Below are 23,775 nucleotides of genomic sequence, written 5' to 3'. Positions count from 1 at the left end.
TGTTGTAATATCCTTTGATGCCACAATATCTTTTCTTGGCTTGATTTAGTGGTAGTTGATTCTTGACCTATCTAGCTGCAACAAAAGAATAACAGGATGTTATTGCCTAGAGCAATTGTTTACTACAAAGTGTGCTCTCTGTTAGACTACTCAGACATTTTTATATTGGCTTCCTCAAAAAAAGCTGTTTAGTAGTCCAGCAGATACTACCATTTCATGTTTTACATTAAATTAACCATCCTGGTTTTGGTGTTTCCTTACATCCTGTGTGAATCTTTTTTGTAGAAGTATATTGAAAAAGCAAAACCAAAACTTGAATCAAAGATTAAAATAGGAAAGCCAATAAAATTAATTTTTCAATAGTAATCAAATATGTACTCTGAAGAACCCTACTCCTAGCCAAAACCCTTTCTCTTATATTGCTATATAATTATTTTAGTTTATCTGAATTTTATATGTATCGTACACATGTCAAACTGCTTTTTCTCTATGATAGTTGTTTATCTGAGTCAAACTCCAGTCAGTCACCTGCTGGAGGTTTGGGATGTATCAGGAATCATTGTTCAACCTGGGAAATGGATTGCAACTTGCTGAAAACTCCTGTAAAATTGTTTGGACTTGAAGTGTTTACATTAACATCAGGGAGAGCCTTTATAGCCACTGAATTCGATAATAGCATGTTATGTGTTTCGTCTTACCGCTTCAAGCAAAGGAGAACAGTTAGTCGTGTAATACATTCATAATTGAATTATTGGATGTTGCAGACAATAATGACTGGCAAAGGTAAATTCCTCTTGCTGGCGTAACATTATAACGTTTCAATGCACAAAATGAAAAAGTTTGAGCTTTTTTTTCCGCCTCCCCTGACTCAGGTATAGGCAGCAGCTAAAACTTGTAAGGTGACAAGTTACAACTCTTTGTTGTAATCTTGTTGTGAATCTTATCACATTTAGTTTGTGTAGGAAATATTTTATCACTTACAGTCCATGGAACTGGCAACACACTCCGGCTGCACGCATGTACATGCAGATGTACACATGCACGTGTGCATGCTCACAGACTGGAGTCTGCCTTCAGGGACTCAGACGAGGATCACACATCATCGTTCTCTGGTTTGTTCAGTGTTTTGTACTATAGCCATCACCATGTAACCATTTCTTTATTGACGCCTTCTTTCTCACCCTTTCTGCATATGTCTTTTCTTCTGTCTTCTGCTCTTTCTTGGACTTCCAGCACTAAGGTAGGAGTTGCTCTCCCAGTTGTCATTAGCACTATTTTCCTACCATGTGAATTTGGGAAGGATGGCGGTGAGAGTGGACAGTGATAATACCTGTCCTTTATAGTCATTGACTATAAACAGCTGTAACCCAGGCAAGACCATTCTAGTCTGATAAAGTTGTGAGCAAGTTTTAAACTCTTTAAAAGCTTGAAATTTCTTTCCAAATGCTGTTTTCTTGCCCAAAATGAACAGTTCAAGAACTTCTCACCTTAATATGTATTCATTGAATCTAGGTAGATTCATAGTGACTTTTGTGGAAATGAAGCACTGTCCACTTCTGGAAGTGCCACTTTATTAGTTTGACTCTTGCTTTGCTGTGTAGAGAACACATTTTAAAACTATTTTAATAGGCATACATAAAAAGGATTTCTGTGTTACGATCCATTCAAAGTATCCCAAGCTGGCAGGCATTGCCTTTAAAGGTTTAAGTTATTGATTGTCTACGTATCAGCTCAGAAACCTTCTATTTCATCATCTTGTTACATACTAGCTGTTAGTAAATAGATTCATTGTTAAGACTGTGAAAATGGCATGTGTTAGCAGACCCAGCTATTTTGACCAGTTAATCTTGAACATGTTCTTTAGAATATACTAATACGATTAACAATAGAATAATGATAAAACCTGGAAGTTCATAATAAGATAACTAACTTGCTGATTGAGCTCTGTAAAGGATGTTTTGTCTGACTTAATCAGACCAAGAATTTTAGGACAGTTCAGTCTCTGTAATATGTAGTAGCCTTATCCCGCCCCCACATATCCCACCCCTCAGCTTTTAAAAATATTATAAAACCTCTAAAAATAATTTATCCTTGAATTTGTTAGGAGCAGGCTAACTGATATAAACACTCAGTGTCATTTGGACTTCATCTGTATGCAGTCACTCCCTGGCAGACTCAGTAGTTTAACAAATACTTCTTTTCCCACACTGTTTTTACCTGATTCATATTGGGGTACTTGTATTCACAGAGGGAACAGCTTCACAGTTTTAATTGTGAAATGATCTGCTTGTATTTTGTATATGATGCTGTGTTGTGGGCCATTATTGTGTTCCCTTCTTTTATCTTTTTCTTATTTTCTTCCCCCCCCCCCCCCTCCCAACGGGTTTTTTTTCCCTCCAAAGTGGCTGGCAGTCAAACGTTGTCAAAAGAAGCTCAACATCCTTGCTCCATCTATACAAACAACCCATGTACAACTCTGTGCCCAGAGCTGGTGCCTTTGATGGGCTGTCATGTGTGCATGTCTCTCAGAAGTGCATCTCTGTTACAGGGCAGCTGGGCACTAGGGCATTAAACCTGTAAGACTCCTGTTGTGTTCAAAGCAGCAGTGAATACTCTGTCTCTTCAGCTGTACAGACAGAATAAATTCAGACTGACCCCTTCAAGTTAACGTCAGGACTGCAAAAGTGCGGGTAGGCATTTATGGCCAGGAAGAGACTCTTAGGGAGATAAATTGGTCTGAGAGCAGTTTCCTAGACAAGCTGCAGTGCTACTAGACGTAGCTGGTGTGTTCCTGGTTACTGACTAGGTGCCTATCCCTTCCTATGCCACCAGAGCCACTGGAAGAACTGCAGCGGTGGAAAAGAGTAGGAAGCCGAGCTTGAGAGCGTCTACAGTCAATATAGAAAGAAGAGGCACAGGCTGCAGCCTGTGTGTCTCAGATCATGAAAACACTCTCAGGCTGCAGCTGCCTGTGGATCTACAGAAGCAGTTACCGGTCCACCACTTCTTGTACAAGTGGCTACAAAAGGGGCAAATAAGGATCTCCTGAGCAAAGTGGATGAAGAAGAAAAGGTTCAAAATTGCCTTTGAAACCATGACATTTTGGTTTTGAACCTGTTCCCTGTAGATGCCAGAATCAAGTATCTGATGCTTTGTCTCCATGCAGAGCTTGCATTGCCTAATCTTTGGCTGCATGAAATTAGCTTCAAACAGTCTTGAAACTTTTTGGCTGTTCATCGCTGTCTGAGATCAGTGTGTTTGGGACAGTTTTTGTGAGCTGTAGCAGCAGTTCCTTAGCAGTTCTGCCTGTCATCAGTGAGTGGGGAGAAAAGGTCATATGGTCACAGCGCAGAGCCGTATCCTGTCAGCAGGCCTCTCTGCCTCTTCAGGATGTGTGGGGTCATAGCATAATGGGTCCTTCCAGTGTAAGGCACTTCTGACTGCATTTGGATCGAGCTGTCTGAATTTCTCCTGATCTGCCTTGCACACTAGTGTGACCAGAAAATGGGGAACCTAAGCTCTTGTGATTAAGTATTGCCCTTGCACGTTAGCGTGTTCCCCCCCGCCCCCCCCCCCCCCCCACCCACGCTGCTCTTGGAAAAGGAAGAAACGGACCCTTCAGTATCACATATCGGTTTAAAAAATACACAAAAAGGTGTGGGGTGGGTTTTTTGTGGGTGGGAGTGGTTAGTGGAAAAAGTGAAAGTGAAAAAGGAGATCTGTGGGGGATTGTTGTGAACAATTCAGATTTTTTTTTTTTTTAATTGTTTGTTAATCAGAAGGATATTTGTACATGGCAGTTCATAAGCAGATGTCAGCTTGCTTAGTTGTTTTGCTGGGCTAACTAAAATCCTGTAGCTGTCCTAGTTTGGCACCAACCCCAAACAAATAATTCTCTGTCAGCAAGGCATGTTTAAGTCAACCTTCAGCATGCCAGCCTCAGGTTTGCAGCTTCTAGTTTCCTGAGGTCACATACAAAGCAACTTGTCTTTTTGTAAAATAGCATTCAGATAAATTCAGATCTGTATTATGATACAAGTAAACAAACCACATGATTAAGCCAACTTTAAGATCTGAGGAATGTGGATCCTATTTCTGGGATCTCCCCTGAGTCCCTGTGAACTACGTTGATGCCCTGTTAAGCCTGACTCTGAGATGCCCGTGCCCAAAAGTATCTAGTTGTCTTTACTTTTTTCATGTTTGAATAACTGAGAAAAGCTTGTGGTCTAAGCAACTAAATGCAGATGCTTAGGTATTCAAGAAAAGGTATTTGTCTTTTAGGGCTGTGTATCCTACACCAATGTCTGCTCTTTGTCTTTTTCTGAGAAGGAGACAGTGAGATTTTCTTGAGTTGGGTTCTGTCAGTTGGGTCCCATGGGCTGTGATTGAGGACCCTCCTCTTGTTGGGAGAGGGTAGTGGTGCACTGAGTGAAGTGCAGAAGTGCTCAGTGAGAGCGGAAATGCACACGTGGTACTCTTCAGCTTGAGTAGTCTCCAAAACTCGCTGATGTTGGATGTCACTGAAGCCAAGTAATTGATAGAAGATAAATTGGACACTGTTTTGGAATGTAAGATGGGTGGATATTTTAGGGTATTTATGATATATAAAAATATTAACAAATGGCTCTTCCTAATTTGATGCCAACATAGTTTTATACTTATTTTTTCTTAAATCTGGTCAGTTCTATTGCTGTCATAAAACATATTGGTAACGTTATGTGCCTTAAAGCCTCATCATGCTTAGGACACCTACTGGTGGTCAGTGCTGGATGAGGTTGGTTGTTAGGTCTTTATTTTCTGAACTATTAGATTTCCTAGTAGGAGACAATTTTCTTTGAGGTGAAGGTGGAAGATAAAGTTGTGATTTGGCTGGAATTGTCTTGGCCAATTGACTGTTTTGTTAGTAAGTGGATGTTGTAGATGCTCATCTCAGTCCCCTGGCAATCACCTCTAACTATAGAGGGTGGGAGAAACTTGCTTACTTTTTTTTTTTTTTTTTTTAGATTTTATTTTGATTTAGTGGTTTGTTTTCAGCTTTACCTTGTTAGCCAGTAGTCTCTGCCTCAGGATTAGCGTGCAGTTCTCTCCGTTAGCTTTACGAGCCCCTCCAATTGGTATTGGTTAGGGAGTCCAGCCCTGTGGTTATATAGGAGACCAATGATAAAGCAAACTTTCTGAGTGCTTCCTACCGGTCTCCTTTTGAAAGCACTTTCAAACATATGTGGAATTCAGGAAGGCCCCAGGGACATCATCTGCTGCTTCACCCATTGCTCTTGGTATCTGTTTAACTCCTTAACCACCTAGGTTGCATCAGCTTTTCTCACAAGCGTCTCTGACTAGCCATTGCCTACAAACAGTCCTTCATCTGCAAAGCTTTTTGCTTTCCGGAGAAACAGTGCTCATTTGTCTTCTTCCTCTGACATGGTCACAGCTGTTGGGATTTTCTTCCCCTTCTTGAATTCGGTAGCTTATCAGATGAGCCGTGTAAGACTCTGCACAGCTATATTAATTAACAGGAGGAGTGCAATCACTTATGTCACTCCTGTGAAGCTGTAATTTGAATAATGTGTAACTGAAATAATTTTTTGGTTTTTAAAAATCTCATACCCTGCTGACATGTCATTTCAGAAATCCCAGTATTTTGAGTGTGGCCTCTCTGTGCTGTAAAATAAAAATAGATGCAAGAATTCTTTTTTTTTGCCTTTTTCCAGAGTTCTTTACTGCTTTATTAATCTCTTCTGATAAATTTGATACCCTTTTCATTCCCCCCAGGAAATAAATTTATTAGGTCAAAGTCTGTTTCCCACCCTCTGGTGAATGCCCAGATACTATTAGGTGAAAACTTGCTTGGTCCATATGCATTTGTCTGAGTGTTTAATGCAACTCAGTTCAATGGCTAGTGAGATGTAAATGGTAACCCGTTCCTTGCGTCCCAACAGGTTATGCCCACGTGCACCAAAAATTGTTATGCTGTTCAGAGCATGTTCTCACAAAGGTCCTTGCCTACTCTGTAGAAAAGACAGCTAAGAATTGCCTGCTGAGAAACACGGGAACTGCTCGTGGAAACTGCTCCCAGATGCTCTCCCACCTGTGAGCAGTAGAAGTCACTGGGCTGTATGAATTGTGGCAATAGCAACTTGCTCTTACCATTGCTCTAGGAGAAGATCTTCATATGTGCGCTATGCGGTACATACGTACTGCATCCAGTCTGATACAAGTGTATTGCAAGGCTTGCTGGGGAAAATGGTGACTGCTGCTGCCAGAACAATTCAGAATTTGGGAAAGAAGGTTGGCAGGAACAGTTGTATGCTGGGTTAACAATCCTGTCCTGTGGGATTAAGCACCTTAGTTCAAATAAAAATCACACTCCTTTAGAACACTGAGAAACAAAATAAAATTAATTAACACCACCCCACCCCCCCCAAACCCTACTGTATTGACATCCATTTTTTTGGATGCTGTGTCTACCGTCATATGTGGATACAGTGGTGATAAGACTTCAAAAGGGGTAAAGGTAGAATAAATTTGTTACTGAAACTTAGAGGTGTTTCTATCAGAAAAAGAAACTGCATTACTTGGTCTATAGTTTTCAGTGTAAGTTCAAAATTATGCCAATAATTGCTTTAGCTTTATAAATTAAAAATAGATCTGAAAAATAAATCTGAATGCATCTTCAATATGTTACTTTGTATTTTAGGAGAACACACGAATTGTCAGGGTGAAGGTTATAGCTGGAATTGGCCTGGCCAAGAAGGATATCTTAGGAGCCAGGTAAGAATATATGTCGTTAATGTATTAAGGGACAGCTGCTTCTTTATTTTCTTTCCACAACTGTTTAGATTTTAGTAAATCCTGCTGTGCCTCTTTTCAAAAATTCAGAACTGTTTTAACTGGTAACCTTATAAAATGATCAGAGACTATGTAAACATGAAGATAACTGTTTTCTTGCCAAAGAATCACTTGGACAGGTCTTATGCATTGGCAAAACAATGTGTGGGAAGGTTTAATTCTCTGCATGGTAAAATAGTTCTGCCGTGGAGGATAGATACAGGTATATATTTTACCTCAGGTAGACTGCAGCTAAAATAACAAGAGTTCAGGTATAATCAAAATTGTTTCATCTGTGCTTTAAAGACTTGGAATGTACACAACACTAAACACTGGTAACAACAAGACTATTTCAACTCAAATTATATGCAGAGGAACAGCATCCACCAATTCTATAGATGTGGTAAACCCATGCCAGTGGCTGCAGACTGGGTATGTACAAATTTAAAAGTTAACAATCTGTATAAGGGAAGTAACAATTGAAGTGGCTTAACATCTGCCGTAGGAAAGATCAGACTGTAACTGAAATGCTTTGTAGGATCTTGTAGAACTGGCAAGTGGCAGCATGCAGCTTTTACTAAAGCTACTTTTTCTTCTGGCCCATCTACAGAGGGTCTAGAAAAGTACTCATGGGTTTAGAACTAGTTCTGCTATCAGCTGCTTTGGCATATGTACAGGAATGCTGTTATTTTAGCACTAGCAAAATTGTTGTGTGACATCAGTTTAGCATTAGAAAAAAATTGTCTTGTGATACTCATATTTTCCCTAAAGCCAGACAGTCTCTCTTCAATTTTTTTTTTCACGTGCAATTTTTTTACTTTAAACAAAAATAGGGTAGCTTTCCTCATAATAACTTAAATATGTGGAAACCGTATGCTTTTTTGCTGTATGGCAGTCAGTCTTGGTCACCTTTTGTTACCTAGTCTGTTTGAGCAATTGAATGCCTTGACTCTGTTCGTGAAAAGTAGATATTCATATAATCTGTTGTTTATTGTACCACAGGAAGGAGAAAAAAAATCTGAGGCAGTCTGAGGCCATTTTAACCCAACCATATTAGGACATCTTCATTAACAGAAAAATTCAGGTTAAACTCAAACTCTGTGAAACTGATAAAACATTTAGTAAAAATACTGCATGTTCAAGGAAGTACCTCAAATTCCAGGTGTTTTAAATTGTTAAAAACAAGAGATGTAATACCTAAAGCTTTTTCAATCACAACTGATTTTTTTCATGTGTGTCTTGTTGAAATGCATGAGGATTTATTAAATTTGTTCTCATGAAATAAGAACTGTGAAAGAGGAGAGAGAATCAAATTGTAGTGATATACAGAATATAAAATGGCATAGCTAGTGTGGTCATAATCAGTATCAATGTTTAGATTAGTTTTATCTCTAAAACTATTTAGAAAATGTTTGTAAATACAAATGTGTATGGTGTTCATAAAGTAATTGTAACTCCTAGTTTCATAGCTTCTATTAATTTAAGCCTTTTAAAACTCAACTGCTAATAATGCTGACAAAAGAGGATATATAGCAGTATGCTTACCTTTCTTTCCCCCTCCCAGTGACCCATATGTGAAAGTGACAGTGTATGATCCAGTGAATGGAGTCCTTACCAGTGTTCAGACAAAAACTATTAAAAAGGTTAGCTGTCTTGTCTTTGTGGGTATGGTGGTTTTGTTTGTTTTTTGGTCAGACTCTAGAGGAAAAGTTAATACTACAGGAAGTATGAGAATTAATGTCACTTGAGTGAACGGACATGGGGAAAGGAATGTTCCATGACCTACTCTGTTTCTCTGTTCATGGCATTATTTTGGTATTTTTCCCTTCAATAATTTTAGTGAAAGGTAGAGAAACACTAAGGAGTATAAGGTGAGTACTGATTCAAAACTACATCATTCATGGAAATACTGGATTGTTCTGATTTTCTGAGATCTTTAATGATATAAGAATCTCTCTTCCTTGCTGTGCAACTTTTTACTCTTCCTTGCTGTGCAACTTTTTACTCTTCCTTGCTGTGCAACTTTTTACTCTTCCTTGCTGTGCAACTTTTTACTCTTCCTTGCTGTGCAACTTTTTACTCTTCCTTGCTGTGCAACTTTTTACTCTTCCTTGCTGTGCAACTTTTTACTCTTCCTTGCTGTGCAACTTTTTACTCTTCCTTGCTGTGCAACTTTTTACTCTTCCTTGCTGTGCAACTTTTTACTCTTCCTTGCTGTGCAACTTTTTACTCTTCCTTGCTGTGCAACTTTTATCTTTTTTATGTTTGAAACACAAACACAGTTTGTTGTGTTTGAAAATCAAATGCAATCAGAATTTGCACCGTTCACCTGAATCATGATGCTACTTGTTTCTCTAGAATACCTGCAGAAAAAAGTCACTGTTAGTACTGGTAACTTATGTTAGATCAACTAAAAATGGAAGATAGTATGCGTGAGAGGGAAAGTACTCTTCCAAATCGTTGTTCTCAGATAGTGGCTGTGATTTATGTTACGAGATCATTCATGCATTTTCCCTTCACGCTGATAATTGTTAGTTTAGCTATGATGAGAGTTCAGAGTATCTCTAGTATTTTTAAAAATAGCCACAGTTGAAAGATGTGTTTAGTTGTGCAGATTATATTGTGTTTGGCCCACCTGTGCCTGGTCTGTCTAGATTACGTTGTTGAGAGATTTGGCATTTGTTAAGAGTTCATAATTTCAGGATTAAGATGTTTGTGTGTAAGCGATGTGGACTGAGGAGAAAGGCAGTGATTGTTACTGAAGAAATACTGTAAATTAACTGATTTGGACTGTATAATGGGCCCTTCTATGCATCCGTGGCATTAGCCAAAATCTGAGAATACTTGCATAAATTGTCTCCACTCTGCATTGTATTAAACAGTATAAGACTCTGATGACTTATACCTGCAATAGCAAGGTTAAAGCTTTTGTACTTTCTTCTTAAGCGGATTGTTACATGGGATAAAACAGATGTAAAACATCAAAAAAGACACCGATATAGAATTGTCACTATAACCAGTGCTGTCTTCCTTCCCCCCTCCCCCCCTATATAGTCCTTAAACCCAAAGTGGAATGAAGAACTCCTATTTAGAGTAAGTGGTTTTTTACAGCCTTATTACCTATGTTGGATATTATATTAACACATTAGGAAAAATGTTTTCTCACTACTTCAGCTTAAAATAAAAAATATGTCTATAATTAATGTTCAAAAAGGCTCACAAACTGCTTGCCTTAGCAATATATTTGTTAACATTTTTATTTGTGCCAGAGTTAAATTTTCAGTCTTGATGTTTTCTTCTTTATTCCATGAAAGTTTGAAAACATGAACATGGATTTTAAAACAGTTTGGGATAGCGCCAGTCTTGGCTCATTGGTTCTGAAGGAAATGTGTTGCATAGTGAAATGACAGCAAGGTGTAGATTTGCTCTTTAATTTAGGTCTTATGTATTTCTTTCCTTCTGCATAAACGTAGAGATTTTGCTGAAGACAAATGCTGGAATTCAGCATATATTTTAACTGTTAACATATTTCTTTTTCCTAGGTTAATCCTCAGAAACACAGACTCCTTTTTGAAGTATTTGATGAAAACCGTTTGGTAGGTTCTTTTGTGTTAATATTGCAATGTATTAAAGACTTGAATGAAAGTAAGTTCACCTGGATTCAACATGGATAAAAAACCCACACCAAACAATCTTAACTTCTGTAATGAAACGTAAAGCTAAAGTCAGACCTGATTCATTTACTTATCTGACATTACCACACTCTGTAATGTTCTGAAGCAGTTATATTATTATTCTTAACTTCTGATGTTCTTTAACTCATAAAAGTGTCGTTCTTTTGTAGTGCTTTTCAATGTTCTTTTGTAGTGCTTTTCAATGTTCTTTTGTAGTGCTTTTCAATGTTCTTTTGTAGTGCTTTTCAAATGATACGGCCAGATTCTTCTGTGATATTGAAAGCTCCACATTGAATGTTTATTTTTCCCACAAACAAAGTAGTATTGACAATGTAGGTATCTCTGTACACAGTGTGAGAAGCTTCTTCAGTGTGTGAGGAGTAGCATGAAAGAAAGCATGTGTGCATTTTCTTTGGAAATCTTAACAAGTGGACAGTGGATTATGACCTTGTAGATAGGTGTGACTCTCTGAATGGCAGGTCATAAGTCAGATAGGGATAGCTTGTGCATTTATTTTCTCAGTGAAATCAAAACTCCTCCTCTGACCATGCTCTCCTTTTACATGTGAAGGTGTCTATTTGCCTATCTTTCTGTCTGTACGTTTTATTGTAAACGAGTAAGGCTGGTAGCAGTACAATCAGGACACTTGCATCCTAGGGCCACTTCACAGACATTCCTTCTCACTGGAATATATACCTTTTCCTTCTGCGGTAGTTTGAAACTAGTAGGAGGGATTGACTGCTCTTTAGTTTGTACTCCAAACAGTTTCATTCTGATAGCCTTTATAAAGGATCTCTTTGTGCTTGAATAGTGTGTTGGCTATGAAAAACTTATTAGTTTTTCCTAATGCTTTCTGCATATATTCAGTAATCCATTGTATCTTTTATGGAGGTGCTGCTCTGCTAAAGTTGGGAAGAGTGAAAATGTATGTAAATATAAGTACAAACTGTCTAGAGTAATTAGATTTAAGAAAGAAGAGACTTGTTTCTTGGTTATAGGCATCACGCAGTCCCCAGACGATTTACTACTTGACTGGTGGTATTACTTGTCCCAAGTATTTCAAATGATGGTTGGACTCGATGATCTTGGAGGTCTCTTCCAACCTTTAATGATTCTATGATTCTACGATTCTAAATGTGGTGTCTCTTTTTTTTTTTTCTTTTTTTTTAACAATTTTAAAGGGAATCACCAGCATTTGTGGCTTACATGGCAGGTTAAATATGATTTTTCATAAGATTTTTCAAGGTGCTCAGATGTTCATCTCAACATGATGTTATGGGTTACAGTGTATTCTTCATGAAGTCAAAGTACTTCGTCCATTAGTCATTGGAACATTACTGCCACCCCCTGGAAGCCAGGAGGCATGATTAGAAAGTCAGATTCCTGATTTTTTGGGGGAGAAGGCCAATGCTTTCTTTCTACCAAGAGAGTTCCTTAGCATTCTTTCTCTAATGTAGAGTAGATAAGTTGTTTGACCAGTGTGCTTATGGGAGAGGAACCAATAAAACATTTTATTGGCATCAATTTGGAAATGGTGCTTTGTTTCCTATGTATGATTATATTTAGAGATCAAAACATCATGACCTTATCAGTCACTGTATAGTTCTACAATAACCCCAGTATTTTTCATCTTTTCCATCTCCTCATTCAGTGAATGGAAAAGGCTGTCTCCCTATTTCTCTTTAGCTTGCTCTCAGAAACACTGAGTTTCTATCCCAGATGTCTTGAGCTGTTTTAAGTAAGTCAGATTGTTGCCTTAGCTGTGATTGTTGTTTAGCATTGGCAAGCTCCCCCACTTCTGTTAATTAATCTTCGCGTGTCAGAAATCATAGGTGCCTTTCACTAGCTTTCACGCAGCTATGATCAGAAGGTGTTTCATCTTCCATTATTTTAGTGGGCTTCAGTGTTAATCAACCTTTCTTTCTTCTACCTGTTGGATGACTGTTTAAACTCTAGATGTGAGCAAGCTGATAAAACTGAAATTCTCTTACATTTGTGAGATCATCCTCCCAACAGATAATTTCCTCTTTATAAAAATTTCTCCCAAGTGCTTTTATTCCCTGTAACTTTTGGGGATAAACTGAAGCCTGAAGTCTCTGCTTTTTGTTTTTAAGAAATGTTGCTTTCTTGAAAACCAGGCTTAAAACTTTTCTTCAATGTTAGACTTAAATTCAAAGTCCTGCTGCACTGGTTATATCATCAACAATTGGAGTATTAAAATCTTTCTGTAAAAAGATTTAAAATCTTTCTGTAAAACTTTTCAAAGATCGCCTGTCTTGGTTTTGGTAAGGGAACACTAAATCTAGTTTGTTCTGCTGACTTGTTGCAAACCGTTAGTAGAATAAAGGACTTGAGCAGTTTGTGGAGTCCTCAGTTATGGTTGTCTTTAAAAATACATTAGAAAAATCTGTCAAGAAGGACAATGAGATCACTTATGAGATGGACCAGTGAAGGGACTAGATGACTTTTTGCTCTCTCTTCCTGTCTTACAACAACTTGTCACAATTATATATTTTTCAAATGAAGTGCCAAAATGTTATTGATACTGAAGAAGTCAATGATGTTAAGATCTGAATGGAGCTATTGGTACTTTTTAAAAATTACTATTTTTTAATTTATTTTTACGTCAACTCTAATTCAGCAAGACAGAATTTTGCATTTTAAAAGCCATTTTTGTTGACTAAGGAAGCTGTAGTTGGCTGGTTATACCTATACAGTTAACACCTAAGGAAGAGCGACATGTTGAGAAATTTCACTTAAATCTTAAGCTTGAATTACCAAAATATGTCAGGTTATCATTTTCTTAGAGGTTTCTTTAGTAAAATTGGAAAAACATTTCAGATCAGGGGAGAAAGTGTTGCTTTCTTTTATTAAAAGCAGTATCTCTAATAAAGTGGTTTCAATTTGTCGTGTATCACACTAACATGTTACAAACTGTCCTACTAATAAATTTGTTGTTGGGGAGAAAAGGAGCTTTAAGAAATGCATTTTTTACTCTTCACTCACATATCTTAAAGTGGGATTTTTGTTGTGTTTTGGTGGTTTGTTTTTTTTTTTTTTCTTAATATATTGCTTGGTGTTGAAATGTAACTTTTTGAAACTGTGACCAAAAGAATCTTTTATGGTATTTTCCTTTCCTCTTCTCCCCCCCCATCCCAGTCCCCCTCCAACATCTAACATTACAAGAAGTCCAGTTGGTAAAGCATAATGAAATAAATGAACTATTGTATTTGTTGACTTTTTATGAATAAGCTAGTATTCATTTATTGCTGCATTCTAATAATGGAATTCAGGTAACGGAGGTTAAGTAAGCCCTGGAGTATAATTAGAAAACAAATTTGTTGCTTGCAAACAGGGTACTGTGAATTTGATTCTTGGCCCTTTTTGGGAAGGAGGTATAAATGTTAATTTTACTGCCTTCTAACTTAAAATACAGTAAAGGTTAAATAAATATAGAGCAGAAAAAAATCTAGTAGTATGACCTATAAAAGTATAAATGGCCTAGTGTTCTCTTCTGTTTGCACTTTTTCAGCAGCAGTAATTTCATGTTAGTGTGGTAGCGTTTAGTACTGCATCATATATGGCTTCTGTATTCAAAAGTACATTCATAGCCAAATGTTTTAAAAAAAAAAAAAACACAACAAACCCCCCCACTTAACAGCAAGATTCAAGATTGTGTTTTTTCAAAAGGCCCACTAGGTGCCAGCAAAGGACCTTTTCAGACGATATGAGCCAATGATTGAGTAGGAATTCTCAATCCCATTACTCTTGTAAGAGTTGACAGTATATTAACTTCTTGACATGCTGATCACTTTATCTAAAAAATAAAAATAAATTAGTGAGATAGTTTGTATGTAATTACACAGAATAGCTTTCTTCTGTAATTTTGCTTGGTAATCGTATTTATCTCTGTGCATACTTAGCTCAGTGTTCTGAAGTTTGCATAGCTGGTCATATATTTGCATACCATATTGAACTCTAATGAATGTCCGCTTATTGTGGGCTTCCAGCAAACAAGATGAGGTAGTTCAGTTTGTAAGAATAGTTTGTTTCTTTCTACCTTTAATAGCTGTAATTTGGTAAGGGTAAAATATAAAATAAAAGGTTAACATGGTTGGCTGAAAATAAATGCCAAATTATTAATTAGAATAACTTGTGGTTATAATTCAGTTGCACCTCACTGAAAATTATGAATTAATTGACAGGAGAGGTTTCTACTATGTGGAAATCTTTAGAAAGTGTGATTGGTTAACAGCGTGTAGATTGTGAAATAATGCCAGATTTCTTTCAAGTTTTATTTAAATAGTGCAGAAAGACTTTTTTTTTTTAAGGTGGAAGAGTCTTATTTCACTGGTTTATGCATAATTCAGACCTCAGCAGTTTGCTAGCATGGTTACTATTTGGAAATTCAATCCTAGACTTGATACTCAATTATATGGGACTTCATTCCTACCAACTTCCTGTAATTCTAAACCTATGGGTAAAAATATTAGTAGTCATACGCTGCTGAGGAAAGTACGGACACATTGACTCAGCTAGTGCAGCTGCAGCAGGAGTTGCTGTTTTAAACTTGGAAGTACTGGAAGTTTGTTATTGTATTCATTTATGCAAATTACAGAAGGTATAATTGAAACAAGGTCAGTAGTGTTTGTCAGTGTGTTGCAGCTGAGGTCGTTGGAACGTAAGTGCTTTGTAAATGGATGCTTTCTGACTACAAGCAAAGACGGTCCAGAAACTGCAGTTCAACGAATGGCTGATTTATTTCAAGAGGTACAGTTTTTTTTAACGCTACTATCTTGTAGAAAGTAGGACAAAGACTGCAACTTTTATGGGCTTTTACTGTTGTGATGTATTAGCTTGAGGTTCTGTGCAGCTGCCTGTAGCCTTTCTGCTGAAGGATCTTTGTGGTTTTCATTTGCTAACATGCATGGAAATGAGAACAAATGGCACGACGGTTAAGATTGCATTTTGCTACCCAAAGAAGCAACACAGATCCATTATCGGAAACCTCTGAAGATGTTTTGGATAGTAACAATTGTATGTACTTCAAAAAATCGCAGAATTCTGCACCTAATGTTACACAAATGAAACTGACTCCTAGACAAGTTACTTATGCACCTGTAATGCAACAAGTAATTAATCAAGAAGAAAATGCAACTATTTCTTCATTGCAAATAAAAAAGAGCACCTCACTGCACATTTCTCTACAGTCTAGAAAGTATAGTGGATGTTTTCGGTCTGGTGATGCTGTAGCTACTGGTGAAGATGCTTCATTCATTGGTATTGGTAATGAAGGAAATTGTGGCGGTAGAATTGTGGTTGATCATCAATCTAATGATGGCCTTCTGAGCAATACTGCTCTGTGCAATGACAGTCTTGGCAGTATTGCAGCCAGTGACAGTGGATCGTTCAGCAGTGCTGGCAGTGACTATGGATCATGTGCAAGTACCACAAGTGATGGAGGTTCATATAGTAACAGTGTCATCAGTGACAGTGGTAGTGGCACTCCTTCGACAAGTGATGGTACTTTCTGTAGTAGTGTTATACATGGTGATTCTTCATATAGAAGCACTGCAAACAAATGTAATCCCCATAAGAACAACTCATCTCAGGAAACTCTGTGTAGAAGTAATACTACTTTTGACCAAGATGCTTTGTCAGTGAGGAAGAAAACTAAAATTCCACTGCGACGTTGTTCATCACTGGTTATTTTCCCTAGGAGTCCTTCCGGAACTCCTCCAGCTTCTCCAATAAGCTCAGGTCAACTACCGCATAGAGGCGCCTATCAAACATCCCATAAACTAATTATTTCTCCTAGTGAGCTGGCACAAAAAGATGATCAAACCATTTCCAAGGGATTCCTTTCAACAGCAGTCAACGGACTTCGACTGTCTAAAACGGTTTGCTCTTCTGGCGAAGTCAGAGACATTCGACAGCTTTACTTGAATACATCATTACAGGACAAAAGTCAAATTTTGAATAGTTCCGAGCAGGCAACTTGTGAAGAAGTATCTGATGGCTTCTCATGTATTTCAGTTCATCTCACTCAAAGAGCATTTGCATCGAGCAATGAAATGGTTAATGGCTGTTGCAGTCCAGAGTTAAATCTGAACTCCAGTGCAAAATACCCTCATTTAAAACTGGCACGTAGCACATCTGCATGTTTACCCTCAAAAATAGATTCAGAATATCAGATTAATGTAAATGAACTAGAAAGACAGAATGCACAGATGAGCAAAACCCACCATGTTTTGCAAAGAAGTGTTTCGTTGGAAGGATCACGTCAAAAAGTTTCTTGCTGTTTATCCAGCCTTAAATACAAGTGTCATAGTGCAAGGACGTCTCAGTTGCACATACAGTTCAAACCTGGGAATGAAGGAAAAACAACTGGTTTTAAGAAAAGATATGGAACCTCTAAAAGGGAAATGTCTAGCACTTCTTTGTGGAAGCCCCAGAAGGTGAGTGTTCTGGTTTATAGAAAAATTTGACAGCATTTTACAGCTGAAATTTAACTGGAAAATAATAAAATTTACAATCAAGACTTAAACGCAGTGAGTTCAGAATTTCCTAATGGTGTCAAACTGTCACCATTAGGAAGTTAATTTTTATATTATCTGTAACATTTGGGTTATAGATTTGTTTCTTAGAATATGGTACATACAGTACCATAGGTGAATAGATCTTAACAGTGAAATACCTGTATTTAATATATTATAAACAGTAATTTCCTGTTTACATGAACTCAAAGGGATTTTCTTGTCTAGTTATCTAGATGTGGGAATTATTTAAACTTCAGATGAATTTTTGTAGTTTTAAATACATAACTTCTCAATAAATTAATAGTAATTACTAAAATTGTTTGCATATAAAATGAGTAAAAAAGAGTGGATTATTGTAGAGTCCTTTAGGTTTATTTCATATAGGCTTTATTTTACAGAACAATTTGCTGTTTGTAGAATTAAAGATAAGTAATATTTGAGCAGAGAAGCTGTAAATACCATTTGTTTCTGTATACACCCTGAACCACAGGAATTTTTAGTTTCCTCTCTCTTTTTTTTTTTTCTTCCAACCGCTACTTCAGCCTGAGCAGTACACTGTAACTTAATACCTCTCCCAACAACATTACTGTTCAAATTATAGTTCTTGGGTCTAGAAGGCTTATATTAAATATATTTTTTTGGTAATGAAACTCACGTCCAACTAAACTGCAGAAGTATGTTTGCTCTTATTAACTCTTACAGCAGTATATATTGTTAGTAAGGCATAAGCCACATGAGATGTGGATTTTAAGACTTGTTTGAATAACATTGTGAAGACTTGGATGACCTGAATATTATATATTAGTTTTAATTGTGAATGCTGATAAAAGTGCAACAATTAACGTTTACCAAAATTGTTTTAAGATCTCATTCTCTATGAATTGACACTACTGCCATTTAACCAACATGCTTGTTTAAGCAAAAAGCTTTATGTCAAAGATCTCTAGTTATGACAGTCCCTTTCTAAACTAGTAATATAACTACTTTGGAGGTATTAGCCTGTAATTTTCAGTCTGTTGTTGCCCTTAGAGTAGTGCCTGATGATTCTACACTTTTTTACTTCTTTGGAGTTTTGTATTGCTTTTTGGTTAAAAAGAGTTTGAAGGAAAATGCACTTTCCTTCCTGTAGAACTGTAATCTATGTTTAAGCTTCATTATAAAACTCACAGTGGATCACAGGTAATCACTATGCATCTTGTTTGGTGATTCCTCATGCCAAAATCAAACTGTAAAGTTGATGGTAAATTCCACAATAAGCACAAACAGAGTATGACATTTTAAGTAGTCTGGATCTAGTTATTTTTAAAAAGTATATTGTAAAAAGGAAAATATGTTGAGTCGTGCACTTCAAGTACATTTCTTATCAACTTGCACTGCTAGCCTCTATGTTTAATGGTGGTTGATATGTAAGATATTTTATATTTTAATACTGAGTGAATTTTAATAAATTCAATTTACATAGAATCCAAGTTCTGGATTAGATTGTTAGAAGACTTTCCCAGAAAACCTTGTAGGACACTGGACTGACAATAGTTTGTTTCAGTTCCTGGGAGCGGTGTGTACAGTGGATGGACATAAAATATAAGGAGACTTAACTTTTTAAAGCAGTTGATAGCATGCTTCGGTGGTAGTTGAGTATTTTTACTATGTTAATGTGGCAGCATGTTTTAAGCTTCCTGAATTCTTAAGATTTCATCTTCTAACTAGAAGATGAGAGAGAGAAGTTTAAAAATAAAAAATAATGGAAAAAAGGGAGTCTGCGTCCCAAATTGTTGTAGTTGTCTTGTACTTTTCATGTATTTGCAAATATTTAGATTTGTGCCATATCTCTTAAAAAGATCTCTGACATCAGCAAACTGGACACTAAAGGTTTTATAGCAGTATACTTGTTTCAGATTTCTTTATGCAACAACAAGCACAGGAGCCTTTCAGTCCTGGAATGGCCCTTTCAGTCTTTAATGTAAAATTGGTTTTTATAGACTATCCTATAAAACACATTATCAAAAAATTTAAAAGCTTCCCCCACCAAACCAAGCAACAACCATAGTTGACTTTATAGCAGTTCAGCAATTCACTGGAATAAAACAGATAAATAGTATTGTATTTGCTATTACAGTCTTTGTGAGAAACATAATAGATTCTATGGCAATCATTTAATTATATAGTCTGGTTAATTATCATGGTATATTGTGACTCATTTAAAAATAAACAACTCCCAAAATATTTCTTTTGACTCCAGTTAGTCTGGCCTAGTATACTGATATGCTGAGTCTGGGTTCAAATTTAACAAGTTGATACTGGAGTAGCATTTAGTAATGTCAGCTATCTGTACAGAGCAGTCATGAAATCAAATCAGTGCTTTGGCCAGAGACTCCAGAGTCTGAAGCAGCGAAAGGTCTATGCATTCTTTTCTTACGTGCCTAGCTACTAGCCTTCACCCACCTCATATCAGATTTCCTGCTTTCTATAATCAACAGCTTGTTAAAGGCTGACTTAAAAAAAAAAAAAAAAAAATAAAAAAAATCACCATTTCTGTGACAGCTGGCCTTGGATTATTTTTAATTAAGTTGAAAAATGTGGAATGGTGATGGCCCACATACCACTGCTGATCTTTACTGGAAACATTGAATAGGTTCTGCAGTAGATAGTGGGATTCTATTTATGCGAAGCAGGAAGAAGAGGTAGTCCATGGTTGCAGCATTGAAGGTTGTCCTTGACTTTGTATTTCTGTTTTTAATGTTTTTTCAGGCATCTGTCTCTTGCTTAGGGTAGAAATAAACCTGCAACTAAAGCACTTTGACATCACAGGTGTGAATTGGGAGGGTAGGAGTCGTCTTACATGTTGCCTTACATATGTAAACTTTAAGAGGTACAGAGGAAGGCAGAAGCAGTGACTAAAGTTCCATTTCTTGTAGACCATAAACAAACTTAAAAAAAAAACCCAAACCAAACAAAAAAAGCTGTGTTAGTCTCTTCCACAAGTATAATATTATGCTGGCATCCCTGTTGACATTAGCCATTCCTTCCCCATTAGTATTGCTGCTGATTAGATAATGTGAATATTGTAAGTGTACTTGCAAATCTGTTTCAGCAATTGTATACCTTTAAAATAATTTCTTAAACAATTAAGGGAATCATTGTGTTATTGTCCTTTTGTTTACAAGTAATTTTACTCAAGTTTTGTCTCTAGTGAATGAAATACGTGTTTTGAAGCAAAAAAAGTTCAGAGGTGTAAAATAACCAAAACATTTTTCTACTGTCAGGTTCGTGTGAAGAAAAGCTTTAGTTGGAAATCTCTGAGTTTTTTTTCACCAGGTTCTGGAACTCTACTTTTCTGTATTTGTAAAAGGAGGTGCTATATGAATCTTTCAGTACTAAATTTAAATTTTGGACAAACAGTAATTTGACGGGGCTCTGTGTGAGGCTGTCTCTCTTCACTAACTTACTTCCCAGCTGATCTCAACATGCTGAGGGGACCAGAACCTGTGCCTGGAAGACCTTGATTCCCTTGATAAATGCTGCACCACAAGTTAGCACTGAATAGTCTCAGGTTGTCTTGTCTCTTGCATCCTCTTTAAGTATAGAGCTTCTGTCTTAGCAAAACTCCTTCACAGAAAATAATGGTCCAACCAGGGAGAAGTGACAAGAAAAGGGGAAGACAGCTGTGGCTTATCTCCAGCCATCTCCATCTTTGCATATTGACTGGAGGGGCGGCATGGGTATCAGTGTCCCAAATCTGTGCAAGGAAGTGAGGTGGAAAAGGGGCAGGTGAAGCAAAAGATTATAGAGGCGATACAAGGCAAAGCACAAATTGACATCTCTTTATGCTATTGTTCTACGATAACTTCATCACCTAATAATTTTCATATTGCTCAGTATTGCATATCTTGAAGGGTCATGTTACAGGACTGTTTATGGCACATTGCTATGTCATGGTGTATCAGTTCAGTCAAGGAGAATTGGGGTTGAAAGGAAGGTGGTGGGTTTCTGAGGAATCATGGTGACAACTATGTTAGACTTAAATCACATAATACTATTTATGTTGTCTCAGACAAATTTTAGAAGTTGAAGTATACATCAAATCATTAAAAGGAAGACTGTGGAAACTGTCTGTTAATCACAAATAATTAACAATTTATGTAGGCGATCTCCTGCTTTCATCCTTTATATAACAATGACCTGTAGTGCTTTGATAATTTGTACTAATTTCTTCTATTTTCCATCTTGCTTAAATGCAGAGTTTTGTTACAGCTTCTTCTCCACCTTTCTTCATGCCTTTAGCTTTTGATTAGCAATCTTCTTCAGGGGGGAAAAAAGATTACACACAAAGGATGTGATAAACCTTACAGCCAAGACTAGCTGTGACCGGTTGCTACTTGGGAGCATTAGCAAAGGAAGCAATTGGTTAATATTATTTGATATCAGCTCCATCCCTAAAATTTTTCTTTGTCAGTTTTAGCAAGTTGTATTTGGCAAAGTGAACCATATGTAACTTTCAGAATATGCTGTAAGGAACAGTGTCTGGGCTGTAGCAGAATACTTGAATAACCCTGTAGGTCAAAGCTCTAGCACTTTGTAGTCACCAGCAAACAGTACACATACATATTAAGGAGGAATTGTATTTGATTGTGCTCTGCAGAAATTATGATTAGCCTCATTCTATTTATAGTCTGCAGCTGAACTGAGTTTGGGTAGGTTTCTTATGCCAACAAAAGGGGAAACTAAAACTGCAAAACCATGCAGAGCAGAGCTTCTGAAACAGCTTATATAAATACTTAATTATCCATCCTTCAGGTTGATTCATGTCCTTTTAATGTACCATGAGAGTGGGAAGCATTGGTGGTGTGGCTTCTTTGATATAGCCACAAGCTATAGTTATTCTGTCTCGTAAGGCTTAGTATACATTTAAGAATGTGTTAAAGTAAAACTTGTTCCCGAGAAAAGATAGAGACCTTCTTCCCTTTACTTCTGACTAGCCAAATAACTTGAGAACATGGTCATTGCTATAATTTTTTTTTTTTTTTTGAATGGTGCATCCTTTTTGCTTTCTGTGAGAAATTAGATCGACACTTTGGGTTAAACAAAAACATTTATTGGAAAATGTTATGGTGATGTAGAAATCATAGTCTTTCTAAGCAGCATAGCATAAGACAGAAGCCCTTAACAAAACTAATAGTACCTGCAGCTATTCCTCCAAGAATTGTCAAGAAGTTCAGATATAAAATTGTTGAAATACTAACTATAATGAATAATCTTTTAATCTATTAGATTCCCTTACTGAAGGAAAATGGTAAGTAGTATGCCGGTATTTTAAAATGACCAAAAGGGGAACTACAGGCTACTGCAACAGGTTGGTCTGGAAGAAAGAGTACATGGAATAGAATTAGTAGACATATGACACGTTTTGTGTTTACAAAGAGGGAGACTGAGCACTGCTTTCATAAAAGGAAGTTTTGTCTTACAAATCAAACTAAGCAATGACATGCAAAGATGGGCAAGCTGGTTAATGCACGACACTGAGTTTTCAAAATATTTTACAAGAATCCTTAGCAGATGTTCTGAAAAATACTCTCAAGACATAAGTGCAGAAAAAAAGCTTCCTCATTGATGACAACTAATTAAAAGATAAGAAACAAAAGTGAGAATTAAATTGTCACCTCTGAAGTTGCAGAAATTCTCATGGTAGTGAGTGACTAGACAGTAGAATGGACAATTTGAAAATCAGTGTTGATAAACGCCAAGTACTGCACACAGAGGAAAAACAGCTAATGATGCATGCATGGTAATGGCCTCCCATACTGGTCAGGAAATAGTTTATGTCATGGTGAGTGACTCGCTGAAAATGTCAGCCCAAATCTTGTTGACAGTTGGAAGGCAAACAGAAGGTTAGAATTTATTAGGAAAGGAAGAAACTAACAAAATTAAAAACACCATTATGGAGTTGTACAAATCCACATATTTGCATGGCATGCATATTTCTGGTCATCCTTTTTCAGAAACCATGTATAACAGAACTAGAAAAATACCAAGAAGGGTCACAAGATTGGGATAGGTTTTATGTGAGGAGACACTAAGTAGACCAAGGGCTTTTCAGCTTTGGGGGAAGAAAAAAAAAAAAGTGGTATAAAGGGAGTTTTATAAAACTATAGTTCAGAGGAGGTGAATTTAAACAGAGAATCCACTCTTATAAAAGAAATATGTTCTCTTACATGTTGCTGAGCTCACTGTTGCAAGATGTTTTGCATACCAAAAGTAGAAATGGATTTCAAGAAGAGGTTAGATAAGTTGAAGAAAAGTCCATCAAAGGGTATTACATTCTCAATACGTATTTTAACGTCAGGTTCAAAAAGCCCATGACCACTTATTCATTAGAAACTGGGGGATATATCAGAGGAAGTACTATTCTTAACTACTGCTTTTATTATTTCCTTAATATTCTGCTCTTGGCCATTACTAGGGAAAGGATACAAGGCTACGCAGAGCATTAATCTGCCTACTAGGCTCTTTGGTGCCTGCTCAGCCCTTGCAGCCACCTAGGATCAAATGGTAGAAATGCTCTTTCAAGTTCTCCCCTCACCCTGGGCTGAGAGTGTTCTTCTGTGTTCCAACACGTCTTTTCTTGTCTTCCAGAAGTGGATTAATTTCACAGATGGAGCAAGCAAGCAAAACTGACTGGCCTTTTCAGGCGAGTCATTTGCTTATGAGTGACTTTCACCCTTGTCTGAAGGGGACTG

The 23,775-nt window shown here is 37.0% G+C and overlaps 1 protein-coding gene across 1 annotated transcript in view; it reads left to right on the top strand.

Annotated features, from left to right (window-relative positions):
- The first annotated feature begins 1,301 nt into the window (after window positions 1–1,301).
- NEDD4 (neural precursor cell expressed, developmentally down-regulated 4, E3 ubiquitin protein ligase) overlaps window positions 1,302–23,775 on the top strand; it is a 55,333-nt gene continuing 32,859 nt past the window's right edge. The window contains exons 1-5 of the mRNA XM_009323418.1: window positions 1,302–1,307; window positions 6,698–6,771; window positions 8,393–8,471; window positions 9,883–9,921; window positions 10,371–10,424. Coding sequence (XP_009321693.1) covers window positions 1,302–1,307; window positions 6,698–6,771; window positions 8,393–8,471; window positions 9,883–9,921; window positions 10,371–10,424 — 252 coding nt within the window. The remainder of the gene's footprint in view (window positions 1,308–6,697; window positions 6,772–8,392; window positions 8,472–9,882; window positions 9,922–10,370; window positions 10,425–23,775) is intronic.

Source organism: Pygoscelis adeliae, unplaced genomic scaffold, assembly GCF_000699105.1.
Source record: "Pygoscelis adeliae isolate BGI_AS28 unplaced genomic scaffold, ASM69910v1 Scaffold545, whole genome shotgun sequence".
In the NCBI taxonomy this organism is placed as follows: domain Eukaryota; kingdom Metazoa; phylum Chordata; class Aves; order Sphenisciformes; family Spheniscidae; genus Pygoscelis; species Pygoscelis adeliae.
The sequence above is the reverse complement of the archived record's forward strand: the minus strand, read 5'-3'. Positions and strand labels throughout refer to the sequence as shown.